General features: G+C 36.9%; 2 protein-coding genes across 4 annotated transcripts in view; both read left to right on the top strand.

Moving 5' to 3' along the window:
- Positions 1–939: 939 nt before the first annotated feature.
- On the top strand, positions 940–4,847 carry dsn1 (DSN1 component of MIS12 kinetochore complex). Its single transcript, XM_028043196.1, has 11 exons — positions 940–1,039; positions 1,220–1,256; positions 1,339–1,597; positions 1,705–1,778; positions 2,540–2,612; positions 2,717–2,798; positions 2,888–2,944; positions 3,045–3,116; positions 3,213–3,360; positions 4,131–4,218; positions 4,334–4,847. The coding sequence occupies exons 1-11, from the start codon at positions 1,008–1,010 to the stop codon at positions 4,414–4,416; spliced, it is 1,005 nt and encodes a 334-aa protein (XP_027898997.1). The 5' UTR covers positions 940–1,007; the 3' UTR covers positions 4,417–4,847.
- Positions 4,848–6,869: 2,022 nt separating this feature from the next.
- pbx4 (pre-B-cell leukemia transcription factor 4) overlaps positions 6,870–20,765 on the top strand; it is a 29,791-nt gene continuing 15,895 nt past the window's right edge. The window contains exons 1-3 of one of the 3 annotated variants that reach the window (XM_028043191.1): positions 6,872–7,628; positions 9,503–9,616; positions 14,572–14,645. In XM_028043191.1, coding sequence (XP_027898992.1) covers positions 7,444–7,628; positions 9,503–9,616; positions 14,572–14,645 — 373 coding nt within the window. In that variant the 5' untranslated portion in view covers positions 6,872–7,443. Of the gene's footprint in view, positions 7,629–9,502; positions 9,617–14,571; positions 14,646–20,765 lie in introns of all 3 variants that reach the window. The other 2 variants (XM_028043193.1, XM_028043192.1) reach the window with 2 other exon arrangements.

Genomic DNA, 20,765 nt, shown 5'->3' with positions numbered 1-20,765 from the left:
TGAAAGTAATGGAGAATTGTAAAAATCTGTTAAAGACTTGTAGGAGAATGTATTATAGTCTGAAGAAACTAAGCTGAATGTTTTGGGCAGAAAAAAAGCAGTAATAAAACATTGTGTGGGCAGAATCATACTTTTGGGATTACTTTTCTTCACATGGAACTGGTGTTTTTATGGGAGATGAAATTATGAACAGTTCCAAATATCAGTTTTTATTGAAAATCTTTTGCTATCTGCTGTGAAGATGAAAATGGATTTTATGTTTTAGCATCATTGTGAATTCACACAAGCCGATCAAAAAATTTACTTCAGACGAAAAACAAAAATTAATTGTCCTAGCCAGAGTCCAGAATAAAATTAGAGTTGACATTGTGGAAAACGGTGGACAAGAGAAGTTCTCACAATGTGATCCATGTGGAGAACCTTTGGTAGGTAAAGTGTGGAGATGAGGAGCGAGAAGTCAAGATGAGGCATGCTACCAAATAAGGCTGAATGCTGAAACTATTCCAAATTGAATTGAACAATATTAGTTTTGTCTCTCAAACATTTTTTATTTGTAAAAAATACGTCATACTGTATCTTATGCGCAAAAAGTTTTTAAGTGTTTTGTCATGGTTTTATTTTTTTTAAGAAGAGGTACAAAACGAAATCATTTAAACATTTTAACTTTGGAGAGCCTCTGTAAACCTTTATTTATTTTTTTTTGCAACAAACTTGAAGTCATTTAAACATTGTTCAGATAAAACAGTATCAATCTTTTCAACTTTATCCAAAGGGGTCACAATAAATATGACCTTTGCTAAAAATGCCCCTATTCAGCTTTTCATATAAGTATTTCTAAATGCATCTATGTATTTTGTATAAATATTGAAATTAATTTAAGGTGCAACAAATTTAGTTTTAAGTCTTGACCCTTACATTGCTTAACTACATTTCCCATGAGTCTTAGAGCCTTGAAAGGGTGGGTTTGGTCTTTGGGCGCGCTGTAAGGATAGCTATTTGAAATTAAAATGGCGGAAAAGAAGGCTGAAGTTGAGCACGGGTATGTTTTGTTTTAAGCTCGTAATACAACTTATTTAAATTAAACAAATCCATTACCTTATCACTGTAAATAATTTTAAACGACCTGTATTGCTGTCATGTTTTGGTGGACATTTCCGATAGTTTTGTTCTGGTCTGATGTAAACATTAAAGCGACTTTTTCGTCTGTTACCTACTTTAGCTGCGCACGTATCGAGGCAGACGAAACCTCAGTAGAGGTGAGAAATAAAAGCCCTTTCTGTAGTTTATAACAGATGATTTGCTGAATGGAGAGTTACTGGCTTTGTTGTTTATGCCAAGGTCCTGTCTACGGTCCAGTCTTCAAAAAGATGCTCCTCCCCAGTCCCCGAGTCGGAACCTCCTCTCAAGTGTCACCGGACCGACTCGACATTATCTACCACACAGATGACAGATCCTGGAGACGAACAGTCAGAGATGATGAAACAAGAAATGGAGGCACTCACAGAAAAACCCGTAAATCCCCGTGAACAGAATAAATCCTGGAGGAGAAACACCATAACCCGACGCTCCCTCCCTGCCCTTCCCAACCCATATGAGAGTGAGAGACATTTCCCCCCCCCCATCATATTTTTATCCCCCCCACAGTGAAACATTAATGTTTACTTTTGTTCAAGACAAATAATAATTTAAATGAATCTGTTCTAGCTTTGTGCAGAAGCATAAGTCCATCATTATCACAACAAGAGAGACTTGAAAAACTGCTGGAGGCTTCAATGGAGGTATGTTAAGTGAAGCTATAGAAACCAAATGCATTAAACCTTTATAAGTTTCTCCTGAACTCCATGAAGGTCCAATAGCTCATTTGTATTTCTTTGTCTGAATCAACTCTTAAAAGATTAAATGAAGATTTGAAGATGTTATGAAACATCTTAATTTAAGGTGCAACAAATTTAGTTTTAAGTCTTGACCCTTACATTGCTTAAGCAATGTAACCAGGACAAATCGCCTAAAAAACAGTTTTTACCCGATGGCAATCATGGCACTAAATTCAAAGGCATAAGAACTTCTGCTCTTGACACCACTTTGTTATAAATGTAAATTCTGTTGCGACACCTCCAGGCACTGCAACCATCTTCTGATGTCTAAGTTTATTTCTCATTTTGTACTATTCATTTCTTTATCTTGGTATATTACGTATATACACATAACCTGCATCTTAACTCGAGTCGAGCAAATCTCAATCTCGTAATCTGTTGATGACAATGACAAATTAATTTTATCTTATCTAATATAGCCAATAACAGTTTTATGTTCATATTTTGCTAAATAGATAGATATTGTTTACTCAACATTAGAAGAATGACTAGATATTTAATTAATACTAGCCACAAAATTACACAATAAAATGTGAGTTAAAAAAAAAACGAAAACTTTTTTTTGTAAATAAAAATTTAAAAATTGATTTTGTGTGTCCCTACCTGTTTACCGTCTGCAAACTGTGAGAATATTTTTTGTTTATTCACATGTATTTTCTTTGCAGATGGTGCTAGAAAGAACTCAAAATTCACTTGAGTCATTTCCAAAAGCTTCACTGGACTCCTTCAAAAAACAAGGTTGGTAGTTTTAAAAAAAAAAAAAAAAAATTCCTTGGAGCTAAGTATTTTAAATTATTGAAACAATAATTTCATATTATCTGTGTTGTTCTTGTTTTATGTAGTTGAAAACATCAAGATGGAGTGGAGCTGCTTAACCAAAAATACAAGCAATGAACCACATAACTTATCTTCGAGTCAACCCAAGTATGCATACTTTTTTAAATTTCACTGCACTTTTGGCATTAATCATGATGACTGTCTTCTTTGCATTTGTGTCTTTTATTGCTTTGAAGTTGCAGTCAGCGTGCTGTGCAAAGAGCCATGGAGAATGTCCAGAAAGCAATCAGCAGGCATGTTGTTCTGTCTACTCTCATGTCCGATGCTTATTTTAGAATAATTATAAATATAAAATGGCCTCATATATGATCTTTTCTTTTTGTTTTTTCTTAGGCTCAAGGCTGAAAGTGAGTCTTGGGAGGCCCTGATGAACAAACACAAGGAAAAAGCAGAGGAACTGGAAAAGTAAACATTTGTATTGTCATTAAGCGTTCACGTGACAGTGTTATCCACGACTTTCTTTGAATTTGTACCAATCATGTTATTGATTTTCCGCTGTAGGAAGGTGAAGATGGGACAGGAGACGGGTATACCTCTAAACTCTACGTTAACAGTCCAGTCCTCGCAGAACTCTGTCATACAGAGTAAACCCAACTACCACAATGTCCTCTGTAGGCAGCGACCCATGATGCATACTATGGCCATGATTGTATGTTGGATTTCTTTTTCTTTTGTCCTCACAAAAAAAAATTTAAGAAGTTATTGTATTTTCAAGCTTTTGTGTTCTAAGCTCTAAAGTGAATGTCATAAGAGTGGGCTTGCAGTATTGTATTTGAAATGTTGCTTTTTGGGCAACATGCACGAATATGACATGCACACACCCACCAGACACTTCAGTACATTGGGTGGAGGGTGAAGAGAAATAGTCATAAGAACTGAGATTTTTCAGGGGCAAACTTGGAAATGAATGGGACACAAATACATTTACAAATACAAGCCTTTTCCACTTATATTTTAATGGTCATGAAACCACTATAATGTCAGGTTTTAACTGTTTCTATGAGCAGTGCTTAGAATTATTGTTAATTATTGTTGATAGACATAAAGAAAAGAGCAGACTCAACATTTCTCCATTCAAAATATTTCAGCATGCATGTATGTAATTTAATACAGATTGATCGTCAAGTAAGTCTGAAGATTAGTATTCTCTATTGTCTATTATTTTGGAACAGCTTCGTACTGGTATATTTTTGTTTGTGTTATCTCGCAGATATTATTTACAATAGATATTTCCTTCCATAACAAGCACGAAAAGGTTGCTATTCAATCACTGGGAAACGCAGACACTGGACACACAGCAATTTAGACCGACCAGTTTTCAGATAAAAAACTAAGCGTTGCAATTTTCCAAAGCAATGTTGATGCAATATTGTCATCATTTTATTTTGTAACTTATAGATTTTTTTTTCTTGCCTGTAGATGGACACTCAGTGTAAAATGATACAGCAGCTACTTACCATCAAGGAGCAGTCACAGCTGTTAGTCAAAAAGACCAGTGTCCAATTAGGTAATGACTTTGCTTGAACAATATATCTTTACTTTGTAATATTTTGACATTTTCTGTGATGGTCTAGTGAAAGAAACTTTCACACTAATTATTTTTATTTCTATGCTGTCTCCAGCTGAGGAGGCCGGATTCCAGGAGCTTTCATCGAACCTTCTTAAGAATCTGATGTCGGCACCTTTGCAAAAGGCAACTACATAAACAATATGTCCTCAATAGATGATGCTTCTGTACAGCTGAATCCATGAATCCAACGATTGTTAAAAATTTACATATGTTCTTGTGCTTTTATATCATTTTCCAATTTTGTTGATTTTCCTGTCCTGTTTTGTTAAACAAAGAGAGAAAATAACATTTTATGTTATGCTCCAACATTAAACAACTTTAATGGCAGTGGCAAATTATACATGGATTTGACCAGCAGGTGGCAGTGGCTAGCTATTCACAAAATCGTATTAAAGGTGGTGAATTGCTTGAGTAGATTATTCTTTTGGCCTTAAGAGCATTTTCATCTGTAAATCCTGAAACTGTTTAGACCCATTAGCAAATGTTAAAACTTTGCCACCATCTAGCTAAGTATGGTCCCTGTTTTTGGTGTTATCAAATTAAACTATAATAATTTTAAAAAACAGCCACGTTGTCTTAAAAGTTATTACCAAAGTAAGTTGATACCTATCACAATTAATATTGAGGCTATAAAAAATTAATAGTCTTGACAATAAGATATATTTTATGTATTCGATGCTCTATTTAACATGAATAATAATAACACCCCCAAAAAAATCAACGGTAAATCCCTGAAAGTACCAATGTGATGACAATGTTAGTTCAAAAAGCAATGACATAGCTTAAATTGTGAAACATTTCGATTATATTCTTGTTAAACTATTCAAGCAAAAAAAAAAAAGAAAGAAAACTTTTCTTACTTTACACACATTCTTCAGTATATACAGAAACCCTAGAGGCTCACCCCCTGTCACACTTACTCCTGTTTGGTGCTGCATCTATTGCACTTCATCAGTGTCCCCTGACCATACAGAAGGAGGCCCCTCCCCCACAGTGACTCACCCCCATCTCTTGCTTGGCTTGGTCACTGATGCAGAACGAAGCCTTGACATTGTACCAGTCAGGCAAAGCTTCATTTGCCATCTCTCAAATCTCTTGGACCAATTCATTAATTAACACGTATGCTTAATTTGTGCATCTCTTGATTGCAGCAATAAGAGTTCTTATTTTCCCCCTCCACACGATACGAGTCTATAACTTTGCACTGGAGTTATGATCCCCAGTGTGGTTTCTGGAGGATTTTCTTGTGGCTTTATTCGGGGGAGTGATTGCAGAGCATATGGAGAAGCAAGGAGAAAAATGTAGGGCTTTGACCATGAGAGTTGCTAGTAAGGGAAGATGGTGCACAGCAGGATAGATCGATTCTTATTTAGATGAAAATGAGGCTTGATGCTTGTGGGGTGAGAGGAGGGCAGCCTTAGCATCCAAATGAGTAAAGGTTTCACAGAAATTGTTCTTAAGTGAATCACCAACAATAATAAAAAAAAAAAAATTGACAAAGTCAATGACAACGGTTTTGCTTTCAAAGGAAAACAATCTTGACAGTGACAAAAAATAAATAAAAATACTTAAATGTCCGACTTGGTAAAAATTACATTATAAAGTTACTCTGTGGATTTTTAGAGGTTCACATGTAAAATGCATGCAATTGGGGAAACTCTACGAGGTAGTTCACATGTTAAGCTTCTCGTTTAACTTGAGTTTGACTTCTTAAAAGCCCATGCATAGAGCAACAACTGTTTACTGGATTTGCTGTTTTTGTTGTCTCTAACTTTAGATTGATTAGTTACAGATTGTAGTAGATGGATAGCAGGAGACTCAGCATAAATAGTCAGTTTGGTCATACTCCCTCATGCACACCCATCATCTCCTCTCAGTCTAACAGAGCTGGCTGCTGCTCTCCTCCACATCCATTCAGTCTGCCATTCGTCTCGGAAAGCTGTCTCTGTGATCTGAGTGATAAACAACATCAGAATTGCCCAGTTTGCAAAAAGCAAGGACACTTGTTTTCAATCTGCTGTCAACGTTTTCATACTGAAAACTGATGGGATGTTTCATTCATCAGGGGTAGGGAACAGTATCCTGAACTGTTTTGCTCTGGGACTGAGCACTTCTAGAAATTGGCACAGTTTGCACACACATATGAACGTCAGTGAGTTTGCATAACTTATAATGTTAGTTGCATAGTTAGCAAGTCTATACAGGCACAGCAGCATTTTCCTGCTATTTTTGCACGTAGTCACCTAGGTTGGGGATCTGCAAAAATAACTATTTTTTGGTTGGTCAAAGGCTAAGGTTTTGTCTGGACTATGAAAGTTAATGTAACATTCTAATATGAGATTTACAAAATATTATTTCAACTGTGTATAACCAGGCTTCTATTTTATTTTTTGCAGCAATCAAATCACAGTTTTGGTTTACTAGTAGATTTTTGCAGCGTAATATAATCGTAAATTAGATCTAATATTTGCATATGCGATGGGAAATGATTCGAGATAGATTTTTTTTTTTCCTGTCTAAAGATGCTCTCGATGTATAGTTTATCATTTACCCACCCACAAGATCGCGCTCTGTGGTGCTGTGAGTTTTAATGGTCAAAGCGACGTACACCACTCCGCTGAAGAACATCCCACATACTCATCAACAACAATGGCAAACCGTAGTCTGTTTTGGTAACACATTTTTTTTTTTTATAGGAGCAACAAGGTTTGAAACGGTGTGTGTTCATACCTGATATAACTCCTAAATTACCGCGCTATTTTAAAAGACTCGTATGTTCGTTTGTGGCTAAATTTTCGTTCTACATTTTTCCTGAAAATGTGCGAGGCGCTCACACAGGCTGTGCATGTGTGTCCCTGCTGCCTTTCTGCTGGGCTACTGCTGCTAACCTAGCTGCTTCTTTTTTTACACGGCGGTTAGCCTCCGTTAGCCTGGCCGCGTTTATTAACTAGTAGAGGAAACAAAAGATACAGACGAATGTAAACCCTGTTCGTGCTGTTTGATTTGCGAAAACAACCCCAAACTAATCGCCTACTGTCGCTGTCGGGTAAGGGGATAAGTGTTGTATGATTTATCGTGGAAAACACTTTGCTGGCTAGCTAATAGGCTAGCTATTTGATTGTGTTCGTCGACTGAGGAAAACGGCGAGTTTTCTTTGAAAGTATGGATGATCAGACTAGGATGCTGACGGGTCTCACCGGACTCGGTGGACTATCACAGCCCGATGTCGGTGATCCGGACTCGGTCCGGAAACAACAGTCCCTCGGTCAGCCGCAACAAGACATTGGAGATATTCTACAGCAAATAATGGCCATCACCGACGAAAGCCTGGACGAAGCACAGGCCAGGTAAGACTTGTGAAGAGCCATTTTCCACTCATGATAGCTAAGCTAAAGTCAGTTTTTTTGTTGCGTGATTTAAAATTAAGATAGTTTGTTATTGAGGGATTAATGTAACGTTACACTGCGATGTTAATTTGCACCAAAGTATGAAAGTGAATGTACATTTTGTGCCTGCATATACTGAACATATTCGGAGTCCACTGTAGAGTGTGGGTATTTGTAAAACAAGAGAAATAAAATGCAATCTTGTTGCTGCAAATTACATTACCTTGAATACTTATAATTTGTAAACATACTGGCTTGGTAATTGTAACCGATCCTCTGTACTAATTGGTTTACCAATTAAATATTAAATCGGGGGAAAAAAAGTCTATGATAGTATTACATTTTGGAGGGTGCGGGGAAAAGAAAATACATCCCAAACTAAAATGCGTTACTTTTTATTTAGTGTTAATTTACCTGCGAATGGTGAAATTATGCATTTTAAAGTTTTAAAAACTTTTCATCAAATCTAAACTATGAAGAAGTAGCAGCTTTGTAAACATTATGAAAAATTATTATATAAGAAGAACGTTAATAAAACTATAATCGGTCATATTATTGAAATAATTTTTACAGCTTGTTTAGCTAAAAACGACTTTTATTTACAGTCCAAAATAGTAGCAATAACCCCAGGAATCAAACTGTAAAGTGGGGAAAGAAATCCTACATAAAGTTAAGATCAGGCATCACCCAGTCCTGCATGTCTGTGGTGTTTGTGATGTGTCATTTACGACTCTTTTTTAATGTAATGTTTGTATTAGAAGCATTTTACCTATACTTATTGACAGCATGTACCCCACTGAGTGACTGACTCACACTCATTTGCCATGTGGCTCAAAGAGCATAAGGTCAGTTTCAAATGAAGCGTCAGTATTTCAACAATAGACAACCGTCCACTGCAAGACTGTGGCCACAGTGTGATGTGTCATTAGCTAGTGATTTTCCACCCAACATTTGACCACCTGGTTCTCTTAATTAATTCACTCCTTTCACTCCCTCCCTCGCTGGTGTTCATCCTTTTCATTGTGTGCTGGGTGCAATCAATTCTCCTATAATGTGTACGCGAGTGCAGCTGTCCGCAAATCGAGTTTCTATTAATGAGATGGTGGTGAGGGGGAGGAATGATGCTATACTGGCAGCCTATGAATGTTGAGATATTACATTTTCTTGACTACTACTTTGGAGAGTTCATCACACCTCATGGCACAATTAACTTTGCGTTAAAATAGCTCTTGCTGATGTTTCAGTTTCATCTGTTGTATTTCAAGTTTGTGCTGACAATAGGCAATGGCGGAACTGTTGTGAACTTATTTAGCTAAATTATTCATATTTATAAGTACAAAAAAAATCAGTTGCACTGTAGAACGTACTACGTTGGCACTTAGGAGTTTACACACACACCTCCACCGTACTTTATATGTACTCTATCATCATACTTGGAAAATTAAATTGCAGAAGTGCCCTTGTGACAATGTGCATTTGACTTTTTACTTATATATATAAATTTTGTTTTGTTTTGTTGAGAAAATTCCAAAACATAAGCAACTTCAACACTAAACAGTGAATGTTGTTACAGATGGAGGTCCTAATAAATACTAAATGACTTACATTTTATTGTCTTTTTGTCACTGTATGCCAATATGTCAATCATTTCCTAGGTCAGGATGATCTATGTTTTAATGTATAAAGTTGTTCTTACGGTTACATGACTTCCCTGTCATGTAACGTGGCAGGATAGGATAGGGAGTGGTCAGGGTAGCACAAGAAGTTGGTGTTGCAGAGTACCCTTCCTGCGCACCATCCACCCTCATCCTCTCACCGTGTCACCATATGCTTAGATCCTGGCCAGAGGAATCGCCAGCGCATTGGGGTGGATCAGACGACCCCACAGAGGGAGGGAGAGCAGGGGGGGGCATGGCAGGGGGTGGCCTGCCACTCAACTTCCAGCACAGGTCAGTACTGGACCGCATGCACACCTTCTTCTCCCCCCCTCCTGCTCATACCCTCCATGGTGAAGACAGCCCTCCCCATCTCAAATTGAACAGTGACAGATTTTGTGGAGGAAGTTGACATTTAGTTCTAGACACATCATTTTTTATTTTATTTTTCCCCTCAAAACTCTCGCAGAGAGGCATTCCTTTGGACTGGGTCTTGTAGGTGCCACTTCCCTCTTTTAAAACTGCAGAGGATGTTTACAACAGAAATGGGAGTTGTGGTTAGACCAGGTGTAGCTAGTTCATATTCATCACTGGTTGTTATACGTCAGCTCTCTGTGCTTCATCCTGTTTCAAAAAGAAATGGTTTATTTTTGAAATGTTTCTTTTTTGCATGTTTTTTTCCATAACAGGCATTATATTGATTTTCAAGGTTTTCACCAAACGTATACTTATGTTTTTCCTAACCGCATATCAATGTTGTTACCTAAGAAATATTGGTGTTTCCTGCTTAAAAGCAGCAAGACTGAACAATACAAAAACAGACAATAGGCAGGGTTTCATTCACAGGGACCAAATCCCAAAGGACTTGGCTGCAGACCTCGCTGCTCAAGCACCTTTCTGTCACCTCACTTTTCAGGCCCCTCACTTGATCTCCCTCCTCAGAACTGTAAACCAATCCAAATATAGAACATATATATCTGATTAAGTAAACTTTAGTGACAGTTGTATCGCAGTGGGCTTCAATTTTTGTCCTATTATGTAAAATAAATTCATATTGTCTCATGCAGATATTGACTTAGTTGTATGTTTTGCATAATTGGAAGTAGATTAAGAGATTTGTCTTTGAAAGCTAGACTGAAATGTTAACCTCTTCATTCTAAGTTCATCATCAGTTAAAATTGAGTATGGCACCATGCGCTATCATTTGTAGATAGCCTTTAAATAAATTGTTGTGGTTACTTGGTGGCCCCTGGTGCCATTGTCCTCTACCATCGTCTTGACTATATGTAATGGCAAGCTTTACCTGAGTTGTTGTCCAGGGGTTACAGCTGTTTTGAACATTTTATCATTATGGCAATAGATATTGATAAGGTTATACATCCTGTGCATGCAAAATGATAATAAAGTCAGTCTAAGTCTCATATCTAGTGCCAGAGGCCGTTTCCTGATTTGTTTTTTCTTTTTGGGAATAGTCTTCTACCTTGAACTTGGATGACCACATGTAAGACATTTGAAAGTTTACATCGATAGTGGAAAGCACTAATCCATACAGCAGATGCAGTACACTTGTGTCTAAATTTGAGTGGTTGGACTTAGAGGGAGGGAGTATAGTAGGGCTGGGTAATAAATCAATGACAGCAATATATATCGTTATGTAGACATGTTCAATAGTTCAATCCCGCATGGCATTCTGGGGAATGTAGGCAGAGGAAAGGCTTTAACTTCTCAACCTCTCTTGGCGAGGTAAACTAGATTGGTGGCATCACTCATTGGTAAGCTAATGCTAACCTGCTGAGTAACTTGTGCAGCAGCAGTGCTTAACATCTTAAAAAATAAAAAACAACTTTGAGCGAAAGGAAAAAAATGAATATAATAGCTTGAGAGGAAATTTTTCATAAAACATTAATGATCACGTTATCAGTTTGGCAGTGTTTCGGATTTTTAAAACAAAAACCTAATCAATGATTATCGATATCAACTAATATAAAACACTTATCGTGATATGTTTTTCAGTCATATCGCCAAGCCCTGGGAGATAGAGCTCCTGGAAAGTAATATTTACAGATAATCTCAGCAAGTTTAAAAGTTATGACTTTAAAACATCATAACAAACATGCACCAGAAATGTTTTTGTAAAAAGGGTTGAAGGAAATCATGTAAGAAGCATAGCACCACCGGTAGCGTTGTGAGAAATGAATTAAATAAATGGGGAGGGAGGGGGAATAGTTTGTGTTGATTAATTGTAATAAGAACTGTATGCAGTTTATCTCACCTGATACATTAGCCATGTTGCAAAAGCTAACTTGTGGTTCCATATTAAGTGGTGCGTCTTTATTTCATACAAGTGTTCCCAATATTTTACTTTTGGAGTTGAAAAGACATGTTATGAAGCAATTTGTAATTAGTTGTTCTGTTTTCCTAGTTCTTAATTTTTTCTCACATATCAAAAATGTTATCTAATGGTAATGGTAGATAGTTCTTTTCACAATTTAGTTTGAGATATTGTGACAACCTATTTCACCAGAGAATGGGATTTGAGGCTCTTCTGCTTATGGTTGTAATTAGAGCTGCACATTATCAGGAAGATGCATATTGGCAATAATGCTGTTGAAAATTGCAACGATAATGATTATGATTAATCTGTGTTTCCTTGTTCCTTTTTTTTCTTTACAAGTTTCTTTACTATGAGCTTCAGCATCCCAACCAATAAAAATATATATTCGGTGCATAAGGGCACTTAGAGTTCCTTCAATTGGCCAACTGCATTATTGATATGCAGAGTGGGAATGCATGTCACTTAAATTTAAAACTGCACAACGTATTGTGGATATATTCTCATTGCAATATCAGCGTGTGCAATATTCATACTGCAAAAGACTGTTTGGAGTTGAAAAATATATATTCCAAGTGTATGAGCGTTCATTTTTCATGCTAATGTAATATTTATCCACTTGGACAATCTCACAGCAGCAGATGTTCTCGTTTGACACAAACGATACTGCTCAAAATGTGCAAAAGAAAAGAATAAAACTATCATCATACGTTCACAACTGGTATTGTCATCACAATATTTACCAATGTCGCCATCGCAAATCCTACTTGAAATATAGTACCTTATCAAATAATTGCACACTTGCAGTTCTTGCTTGCAATTGAGATGTTGCGTACTATTGGGATTCCATTCTTTGTGTAGCTAAAATAGAAATTGTTGTCCTGAATAAATCATAAAACAAACCTGTAATCTATTGTTTATAGCTATTTTAGTGTTTCTTTTTTATTTTTTTTTTCTGTTACAAATTATTATCTAAAAAGTTGTGTTTATTCATTTGGCGTTCAACAAAAGTGTAACATGCGTTACAATTTAGGATATCTTACATTTGCACACCAGTTGACTATAAATATGCATATGAATGCACCCTTCAAAGCCTGGGGCATATAAGTGTTAAAAGTTTATTCAGTAATGAATACTGTTTGGAAGGACGGGACGGCTCCGGACTTGGGAAGGGGTCACCCCGGTCCTGCTCAACTTTTAACGCACAGAGATTTTGTGTTTTATATTCTTGTTCTTAGCTTCTTTTAGTCTGAACTGATGATTTTGTAAGTTATTGAAAATTTCTGTATAACTGACATAATGTAAATTTTTAAATGCTTACAGTAACAATAAATACTTTTCGAAAGAAAAAAAAAAAAAAAAAAAAAAAAAAATGAATACTGTTTGAGTAGTATTCAAATATGGTACACTGAAAGGCGAAAGTGTTTTGCAAGTATTTCCATACAAATGGCTTTTGAAATCAATTGTCAGCGCTTCAAAAATATTTTAGTGCGGTGATTTTCCTTGCCGACTTGAAGATTTATGACTTCATAAAAGTTATTTATTAAAATGACTATAAAATTACAACATTTAAAATTTAATTAATCAGTTTCAGTTGTAAAATCAGACTGATGTGAGCGCCATTCATATCCATACTGCTCAATAAGTAGCTTTTTAACTGTTAACCTTCATATGTTTCCAACAATCTCCCTCACAGCTTCAATAACTTCAACTTTAGCCCCTTTTATCCATCAGGCAGTTGTAGCAATTATAAGAATTATGAACCATGGTTTTATTCCGTTGATAACGTCAGAGCTGCCTGGTATTGTTAAGTATGAGCTTTTTATTCACTGCTGTCTCACCTGCGGAGCAGCAGAATGGATCTAAACTACCTGCCTCAGCAATTTTATATGCAACCCCAGTCGAAGTCAGAACACATGGGTATTTTACTTTTTGCTATGGATAACGTTGCTTTTCTGAAGTGATTATGAGTTAATGGATTGTCTTAACTGTGCATTTGTATATTTGTATGAATTTAAAGGGTACCTTTTCTACTTGAAGCAAGAGTTTATTTTTGCTGTATGTATTCTAGTTTGAATATGGTGTAAATAAAGGAACTATAGACATAACCCATGTCGTGCATTGCTAAGGTTTTATTAAATATGATTATATTGCTGTGTTGTCATTTATCTTAGACACTCAAGCATGTAATTTTGGGGTACTTTGAGGTCTATTGAATTAGAAATGTACAAGACAGAATACTGCTTTTGCGGCTGTCTCAGTGTTATTTACACCATAATGATCATTTTTACCTCAAGACAAATAAATATTGAGTGCTCTGCACACTGCTTGTATTGAGCAAAGAGTGAAATCAAACCTGCCACAGCATTCAATTCTTTAATCCTTTTATAAAGTGTCATGGGAGTGAGTATGTTGTTAAATGGAATGTGTTAACCGGATAAGCTGAGGTGATCTCATTTCTGTAAACTGTAGAGTTTTTATACATAGATTGCTTTCAGTTTGTTTGGTGATAAAGGTAATTTCTGGTTATATTAAAAATGCATCCTAATCCAAATGGGCTCTGTCAACTCACCATCTAGTTTCATGGATTGAGGATGTCTTCAGCAGGTAGAAATTAGATTACTGCGTATTAACCCTGAAATCAGGTTCTCAGTAATGATGACCTTGAGGTTTGGCATCATTACCTGTTCTTCAGTGCAAAGCGTACTAATGACAGTATTACTCTTGCTAGTTTGGACTGACGCTCCAAGGATGTGTCGATGCTTACAAAGGCATAAAACAGTTCTGTGCGCATAGTACAGACAGCTGCTCTACTACTTTTTATGGAATAGAAACTTGGAATGACTTGAAATGGAGTTCTGTTTACCCTAATCCCACCTCTCTCCTTCTTTGTTTTATTCCCTCTTCTGTCTTACAGGAAGCATGCCCTGAACTGTCACAGAATGAAACCAGCACTCTTCAGCGTTCTTTGTGAGATCAAAGAAAAGACAGGTGAGTCTCTACTTCACTCCGCATCTTCCAGTGGGCTCTAGTTGTGTGCACTCAGTAGTGAGATAAAGAGTGCTTTTTGCCCCAGGTTCTTCAGAGCCTTTATTTCTTTTTATGCATTTCCTCTCTCAGGACGATGTTGACTAAAGGTTGTATTTAATCTTTGTGGATGTGTTAATGCAGCACCATTATTACTATGCACCAGGTTAAAACCACAGATTTATGGAACCTCTTCCTTTCTTGGAAACAATCCAAACTTTACAGCTGAAACTAATCACATGCTGCATTCCATTTTCCACAAAACCAAAGCTTGGAGTTGGGAATGACGTCACACCCAAGTTAACTCCGGTTAACGTAGCTGTAGAAGTTGGGATTCAATTATGGCGGCGCCCAAACAGCCATTGCTCACAGAACCTCTTTTGAACGTCGTCTAAGCTGTACTTTCCACATTTTGTTCAATGTAGAATTGAACTTTGATTTTTAGACTCATTCTTACAAGTGTGTCTTGTAAAATAAACATGTTGTCTTGACAGCTTATCAGTGCCACACTGGATCTCAATGTCAACTTTTTAAAAGTTCTCTGACTTTCGGATTGGAGGGCATTCCTGTTGATTTTTTTTCCAAGTCTGTAGAACTTTTGAGTTCTGACTACAAATGCAGAATGCAGAATTAGTCCGTATCTCTTGAAACACGAGTAAGATGGCAAAATTAACATCGCAGACTTCACTAGCTAATACTTCAGTTTAGATTTACATTTTAACCTGGAGCAGAAAGGTGCAGAATAGTTTTACCTTTTTGGTAATTGGTAAATATTGGCTTACTATAAAATCATATGATGGTGATATTGCTAAAAATTATAACTTTGGCAATAAATACAAATTTTTACCACTCCTTTGCATCTATTCCTACAATGCGTTCAACTCTCTTTCACCTGTAGTTTATTTGACATTGCATCTATCTACTGCATTCAACAAGCTGGGTCTATTTTTGGCATGCAAAGCATTGGAATATAATGACTAACAAATACTCCACTCCCAATAGCTTTTTGCAATATTCATGTTGCACAGACGGTGTGAAAGCAATTTTATGTGATATAACATGTATGCCTGTCAGCAGTTTCACTTTATGGAGAGAGGGGACACGATCCAGATCCATATACTGTTGTCTTAACATCAGGTGGACAAGACATACATTAATATTTAGTCTAACTGTTGAGAAATGCATATCTCTACTTCTGTTAAACACTGTAAATTGGGAAATATAGCCAATTATAAGCAATGCAGTAGCGCCGCTGTTGGCAATTCAAGCCGGTTTTTGGATAGATTGTTTTGGTGCGGCTGGATATGAATGGCAGATTAATGGTTATGGTTGTGTAAATGGGTTGGGTTTGCAAAACCCTCCAGCTCCTCTGTGCTCTTGTGCTGTATGCTTTCTTCTCTCACTGTCCTTGGCTAACTGTAAGTCTCTCTTGTTCAAACACAATTTGAAAACACTGCACTGCTGTCTGTTGTGGCCCTCTGTCAATAATGTATTATTGCTCTCTAGTGATTGGAGGGAAGTAAAGGCTAGGCCTGAGAGATTGGGGCTGGGTACACTGTTTCCCAGGCAACCAGTGGTCTTATTTACCCTAATGCCATTCACTTTGATTTTCACATTTGGTCTCCCAGCAAACTAGACAGTAGAACCTGTGAGTACTTGTACTGTGAGCGCAAGAGAATAGCTCACTAAGAATACAGTTGGGTAAATACTGGAGCCATACTTAAAGTATTCCAGTCACGAAACGCAAAGACTTTGGCTTTGCTTGTACTCTGCTGGCCATCTGCCATGTAGCTCCCTAACTGCACTGTGTACCTGCTTTGGTATTTCACGGCCACTGAGACCCCCCTCTTTAGGCCCCATTGTCTATTTGAGGAATGTAAAATGACTTTTCATTGGATCCTTCAGAAACCCCAATCAATAGTCCTTTTGGTAGCCATTAGGTATTTTTTATTTTTTTGCATTTTTTTTGCTCCCCCTGACTAATGAACAAAAGATGTGTTGGCACAACCATGTACACAATATGTCTTGCACACACTGATGCATACACACCAAACAGGGATAAAAGCAAACTCTGTCTTGGTTCTACTCCTACTGCTTCGGTCTTGTCCTCTCCCCCTCCCTCTCGCTGCCTCGCTCCCATTCTTGAAAGAGAAGACTTACTCTGAACTCGGGGCTTTGATATGGTAATGTAATGGTTGGGGTTGGAGGAGGGGAGGTGGGGCATGGGGGAGGGGAGGTGAATTCCTATGAGTACTGCAGTTGGTTAGATTGTTTTCATTGTAAAGGAAATGTTCTGCGCAAATGTCAGTACCCACCCTCCCCCTCTGCCACCACCCCAAAACACCCCCATTTTACAGCAGTTCCAGTGCTGTTCTAAGCTCCCACATGAAACATGACCTCTGTCTGTGTGAACCATAACTTTTGTCAACGCTTTATTGAAGATGCACTACAAGGAGGACATGAAATTACTTGAAGGGACTCTGCGAATGATCAAAGAAGAGTCTGTGGTTTTGCTTCAACTCGGTTCTTTTACTCTCTTGTTCCCATGGGTATTTGTTGTAAAAAATAGCTCATGGTGCAGTGGGACAACTAATACCAGCTCCTCAGATAAGCCCCTGCGGTTCATTAGTTGTCCTTTAGTTTTGGGCATGTGTTTCCTTACTTTTATTTCCTTTGATGTTAACATGCCAATAGTGAGTCTGTCACTCACTCACTCTCTGCCACGTTTATCAAGTCCATCTTTTCAAGCTTGAATATTTGCAGCTGTTTATTTTTGGAAATGTTTTAACTGATTGCAAAAATAGTATTGCAATAGTTATTTTAGATCCATATATTTGTTTTTGTTTGTTTTTACCTTTTTAAGGACTTCAGCATTATTTCAGTCCTATTCCTTACCCCATCACAAGGACAAGTTCACAATCATCAACCTTGTACATCTAGATGAGCTGTCTGACAAACGTCTCTGATATCCATCAACTGGTTGTATGGATGTAGTGGAAAGCTATCTTGTCTGAAACTGAAAAGATCAGAAGGATCAACTTTGTTTTGCATTAGTCTCGTAGTTTAATCTACTGATGTTGAAAGTGTGTGTATAAATCTGCTTGTCAGCGCTCTTCAGGAACACAAAATTGTCTGCAACAAATAAGACAATCTCATGAACATGTGACATCAACTATTTTGTTGGACTTTAGTTGCTGTGTGCCCCACACACACTGAGGCCTTTTTAGTCTAGATAGGGTCTTGTGAAGAAGATATAAAATTATGCAGTCATTACATTTTTAGTTTATTAAAACAACTGAAGTTATTTCGGATAAAACTTTATTTAATTGTGTTTTTATATATTTTATTTAAAACAGGAAAAGTATCACACATTCTTTTTGCTATGCTTAAATATAGGCTTTAAAAAGCTGATCTGAAAAAAATACATTTTCTTGTAAAGCCAAAGAATATTACTTTCATTGGAAAAAATATATGTTTTTATTGATGCCTGGCTCATTTCTTAGAAGAAATAAGCATGTTGGTTGAATAAGAACATTTTAAAGTCCAGAACTGCCAAACATATTAATTATTATATGGTTTATGTGTGTGTAGTTTTTTTTTCTGCCAAAATATAGAATATGGTGGCATTGTTCTTATGGCCTATGGTATATGATGCTTGGGAGATTGTTGAAAATTCATCATTAGACAAAGTAAATTGTTTGACGAGAAGCTGAGTGAAATAACTAGTCCTTAAACTAAAAGTTCATTAAGAGAAATGTTTATTCAGACAAAAATGATTAACTGTGATTTATTTTTAATTATCATTTAGTATCCATCCATCCATCCACAATCATCTTTGCCTTTTGTTATGCATGTTTCCACTGTGGGGTCAAAAGCTGGAGCTATTATGTAGATCACATCCGGATAGGCCTATAAGAGTCCTTCTTCTGCTAGACTGTTGCTGCAGTCTGGGGATACAGATCTTGGCCACTGCAGAAAGCAAAATGCTTTTAAAATGGAAAAGTCAGACCAATTCAGCATTAATATCAGATTGTGTCATAGCAGGCATAGTTTAAAAGCTAAGAACTGTCACTCCAAACTTTGTGGAAATGTCTGTGCTGATCCAGACTCTTGAGTGTGTGTATGTCAGAGAGGGGAAAGGATTTCCAGTTGGAAAAATAAAATATGTACCAATAAAACTGCAAAAATTGGCTCACAGAGAGTTACTCCAGACCTTCTGGAAATATGTAACTGCATCATGTTGTAACTTGATATTTCTCATGCAGTTTTATGTGTTCGCTTTTTTTGAAAGATGATGAAAGAGAACTCTGGTCAAAATTACAAACTGTGATTTTGAAAACACAATTTGTAATCATTTTATTGTGATTAAAATCTGAAACTGAATTACAGTCGCTTCTAGTTCAAAGAAATTTAATCTACAGATCTTTAATAATTAAAGACTGTGAGTTGTGTCCCAGAGGAGCAATAACAAGCATGCATGCAGCAGTGGCAGTGTTTCTTCTCCATTCAAACTTAAAATCTGTTCATAATCCACAATCCTTAATAGCTGTGATTGTGTTATTTTGTATCTTGGAAGGAAAATGCGGTAAAATTTTGTAAGGTTACTGGATTAAATCCTTAAAATCCCTGCTTTGACCCTGGAAACGGACCTAAAGTACAATAGGCATTTAGTCTGTGGACAGTTGAAGATCAAGCCAGACAGCTTCCTGCTGTGAGGTGACTGGTTTAAAGACCACTGGGAAGCCTGCTGAACTGGTTAATGCTGAGGAATTTGGTGAGCCAGTTGTAGTTTGAGATTTGTTTTTTTGTTGTTTGTTTTAAACCTGACTCTTTTAGTTGTGGCACTTTCTTAAAAATCCCAGTGTATTAGTGCGTTGTTTGCCATTTTGTGTACACTATCAATGGACTACATTTTCAGGAGAGTAATGAACTCCATCATATTAATTGAGTTGTTGTAACAAAAATCTAATTACCGTTGCTAAGAGGATCCCATATTTGTCAAAAATATCTTTGTGAGCCCCATAAGCACTCCCCCTGCCTTTTTATGTGTTTTTATTATTATTATGATTATTGTAGTAAAATAGAACAATAAACTTACTGAAACATAGTTGAAATCTTACTGGTTTTTCAACAGAGACAGTTTACCGTATTTTTCGGACTATAATGTGCACCGGATTATAAGATGCAGTATCAGTGAACTGACCTATTTTCATATATAAGACGCACCGGATTATAAGGCGCATAAAGCGAAACAAAATACAGTAGTCGTTGTTTCGCATCTGCTCTATTCCCATGTTGTACTGCGTGGCTGATGGCCTTGAGTTTGAAATCCACGTCGTAAGCATGTCTCTTAACAGGTGCCATTTTGGGGTCCTTAATTACCGGATGTTGAAGCATCGTACGTATCAGAAAAAGTGGTTCACCACCGCACAACAGGTCTGTCTAGAGGGCATAGAAAGCTGACTCCACGAGGTTTCTGACCAGCAGCGATTATGCTTCGACAATCAAGGGTAGTGGCTTCTTTGCTTACCAAAGTCGTAATAAAGCATACGGTACACTGTTCATACATAAGGCGCACTGGAATATAAGGCGCATTGCTGATTTTTTTTTTTTTGCAAATATAGGGATTTTATGTGTGCCTTATAGTCCGAAAAATACGGTAATTTTGGAAATCTGAATCTTTCAAAAAAATGTATAAAAATGTTTCATTAAATTGCTGAAATTAAATGAACTGTGTCATGTCACTCTAGGGTGAAGTAGCATCAGTCAACCTTCACTAAATACTGTGACCTTTTTTTTTTTTTTACAATAATTTTTTTCTCCCTCAAGGGATATTTACAACATTGTGTCAAATTTGGGACATTTTTATTAACATCTTTTGAATGCGAGTCAAAAACCAAACTACCGTAGTGATACTCGATTCGGGACACTTTATTCTCTTCTCCACGAAAACAACATCACATGCACCAGTTTAGTTGGATATTTTTGTTCTACCGATTTTGGCTGAGATCACTTGATGAAGTCATGTGAATCACTTGCCTCATTAAAACGGCCTAATTGTTATTAGTTTTCAAGCAGCCTAAC

The sequence above is a fragment of the Xiphophorus couchianus genome, chromosome 16 (genome assembly GCF_001444195.1).
Source record: "Xiphophorus couchianus chromosome 16, X_couchianus-1.0, whole genome shotgun sequence".
Lineage (NCBI taxonomy): Eukaryota > Metazoa > Chordata > Actinopteri > Cyprinodontiformes > Poeciliidae > Xiphophorus > Xiphophorus couchianus.
This window is presented reverse-complemented; position numbering and strand designations above follow the sequence as displayed.